The 3078-nt window shown below is 32.4% G+C and overlaps 1 protein-coding gene across 1 annotated transcript; it reads right to left on the reverse strand.

The window, feature by feature from the left end:
* Window positions 1–776: 776 nt before the first annotated feature.
* Window positions 777–1724, reverse strand: LOC107286097 (olfactory receptor 14A2-like). The gene has a single exon (XM_015814391.1). The coding sequence runs from the start codon at window positions 1722–1724 to the stop codon at window positions 777–779; it is 948 nt and encodes a 315-aa protein (XP_015669877.1).
* Between the last annotated feature and the right edge of the window lie 1354 nt (window positions 1725–3078).

The following is a 3078-nucleotide window of genomic DNA, read 5'->3' on the forward strand; positions in this document are numbered from 1 at the left end:
TATTAATTGTTCATTTTTAATACAGTAGCAGGAAAAATGACTAACAAATATTATCAAAGAACTTGATAAGCCATTTCTGAATATTTTCTGAGATCCTTGCTTTGTTTTCTGTCTAAAGTTAAAACTCATCTATTGAAACAAACAAACAAATAAGCAAACAAACCAAAAAAACCCTAGTGGGATAGCATTCTTCTTCTATATTACTCCCTTTGTCAAATGATTGTCCAAACTGATTTTAATACTTAACAAAAAAAAATCCAAACAAATAAACAATCAACTTGCTAGATCTAGCACTGTGATTTATCAAAAATCATACACTGTTTTAAAATCTTCTTTTCTCTCTGCCCTTTCCCCCTATCCTAAATATACTGTAACATCCTTTAAAATAACTAGTGTTATTTTAAATTAATAAAATGTTGTATTGTATTGTATTAAATTGATTGTATTGAATTATGCTGCATTGTTTCAATTTTGAACTAGCAACTTGTGGAAATATGTAAACGTAAATACAGAACAGAATAGAATAATAAAATAAAAATAAAATAGAAAATAGAAAATAACTTGCCTGACAAAAGTTTTCTTCTCTTCTCCTGTCTTCCCCTTTCCTTTCTTTTTCACATTTTTCTGATTATGTACAATTAATATTGTTTACTTTAATCGAAACTATACTAACTGTGCCTACAAGCAAACAATAGATATATTTTAAAATAAACTATGAAGTATATAATATAGGGAGAAGGGCTGTTTGGAAAAGAAAACCTACCATCCCAATAATTTTAGAAAAACTTGGAAAAAATGTGGAAAAGTTGCCTAAGGTTTAAGAACTTGCACAAGGCATTCTGAAACTCTTTATTTCTAATGCTGTAGATGAATGGATTCATCATAGGAGGAAAAATCACATATATCATGGCAAAAACCAAGTCTAAATAAGATGAACTATTGCTGGGAGGTCGGGCATAGACAAAAAAAGCCAAACAAACGAGCACTGAGACTACAATTAGATGTGGGAGGCAAGTAGAGAGAGCCTTTTGCTGTCCGCGTACAGAAGGGATCTGTAGTACAGCTTTGAAGATCCATACATAACTTGTAATGATGAAGATAAAGCATCCAATCCCTAGGCTAGAGCCCACTACAAGAAGAACAGCTTCCACTAGGTATAGGTCAGAGCAAGAAAGTTTCAGTAGTTTAGGGATTTCACAGAAAAATTGGTCAATTTTATTTGAGCAGAAAGTTATTGAAAATGTGCCACTTGTATGCAATGTGGCATAAAGGAAACCAGTTATCCACACAATGGCTACCATTTTAATACAGGCCCCACTGTTCATTATTGTTTCATATTGTAATGGATTGTAAATAGCAACATGACGGTCATGTGCCATTACTGTTAAGAGAAAGATCTCAGATGCATCAAAGAAAAAGAAAAAGAAAACTTGAATGGCACATTCAAAATAAGAGATGAAACTATTGTTCATGAGTGAGTTCAATATGGATTTGGGTATAATGGATGATATGGAACCAATATCAATAATTGCCAGGTTCATTAAGAAGAAGTACATTGGTGTGTGCAGGTGATGGTCGAGAGCAATTGAAATGATGGTGAAAAGGTTCCCCAGCAAGGTGATCAGGTATACTGTTAGAAATAGGAAGAAATATAAGATCTGTAATTCTCGAACTTGAGAAAATTTGAGAAGAAAGAATCCAGAATTGGAGGTAAGATTTGACATTCTGTTCTCTCTGTGGGAAGAAGAAGAAAAAGGATTAGTTTTTAAAAAAAGATTGCTCTGATAATATAGTGCTCTTAAATTGAATCATTTAGTTTATGTTAACTAATGAGTTAAAAAAAATCAGATGAGTAGAACAATTGATGTTTAAATCAGTTTTTGCTTTTTGGTAAAGGAACAGTATCTCAGACACTGTAATTTTTCACTCTAAATGTATATGGCTATAATGTTTACATATGGGAGATTTCTGAACAAGTTGACAATTGATTAATGTGTGTTTAAAAAATCACCCTTAAAACGCCAAGATCCTTTAAAAGGATTTGAAACATTAATTAATTTGGTGCATTATCATGTTTCAAGGTTAATAAAGAGAAGACAAGATGTAAATAAAAATATGAAAGTAGAATATGAAACACAATTGATAAATAAAATAAATTTTAAGATTGAAAAGAAGGTAACAAAGCTGAATATCATAATGTAGTTATGAATAGTATGTTATTTCAAAATAAGTATATTAAAACATGGAATGAAGCTATAAATATATGTTAGGATGAGAGAATCATTGCTGGGCAGACGTTTAATGCAATCAGTCAGGATTTAATTTTCAGCATGGTTTAATTTTTGACCAGAGTTAAAAATTCTAGAATAAAATAATAAATAACAGATAAAATCTATATTAAAATCAGACTTTGGCATCCAATCTGTCAGGTACACATGAGCAAAACACAGCTTTGCCTAACTATACTATAATATCAATCCTTAAACTGTGAGACTCCTAGTCATTAAATACTAAAATACAAAAGAGTAGTAATACAAAAGGATTTACTGCATTAGTTGGGTGAAATAGCTATGGTGGGTTAATCATATGTTCCCAATTAATCCCCAGTGCTGCTGTGCAGAATCTAGCTATCTGCACTGTAATCACAATCGGTTCATCCTTAAGCAGCAACTGGAGATAAGCAGTGTCAGAATGGCAAGGATACCTATGAATTATTGGGAGTTTTTTTAAAAAAATATCTCTATAGAAAGAGCATCGAAGGAGTATGTGCCCAATGGTCTCCACCTCTCCTGAATCACAGGAACAGAGTCTTATAGTCAATGTATTTTTTTTATATTTACTGTACAGGACGGCCGATGGAAGTGCATGGCACCATGAAAGCGAAAATGCTTTCCAGTGGTTCACTGTCTCCAACTGGCTAAGACAACTGGCAGGAATAACAATGTATCTAATATAGTCCAGAGACAGAAACGATGGAGCTTTCCCTAAGCCCGCTTGCCTCTCAATGTCCTCTACCTTTATTTTGCTTGGTCATAGTCCAACTTGAGTAATTTGATTTATCAAATTCAGAGTTATTTT

This window comes from Protobothrops mucrosquamatus, unplaced genomic scaffold (genome assembly GCF_001527695.2).
Source record: "Protobothrops mucrosquamatus isolate PMUCROS unplaced genomic scaffold, P.Mucros_1.0 scaffold247, whole genome shotgun sequence".
Classification (NCBI taxonomy): domain Eukaryota; kingdom Metazoa; phylum Chordata; class Lepidosauria; order Squamata; family Viperidae; genus Protobothrops; species Protobothrops mucrosquamatus.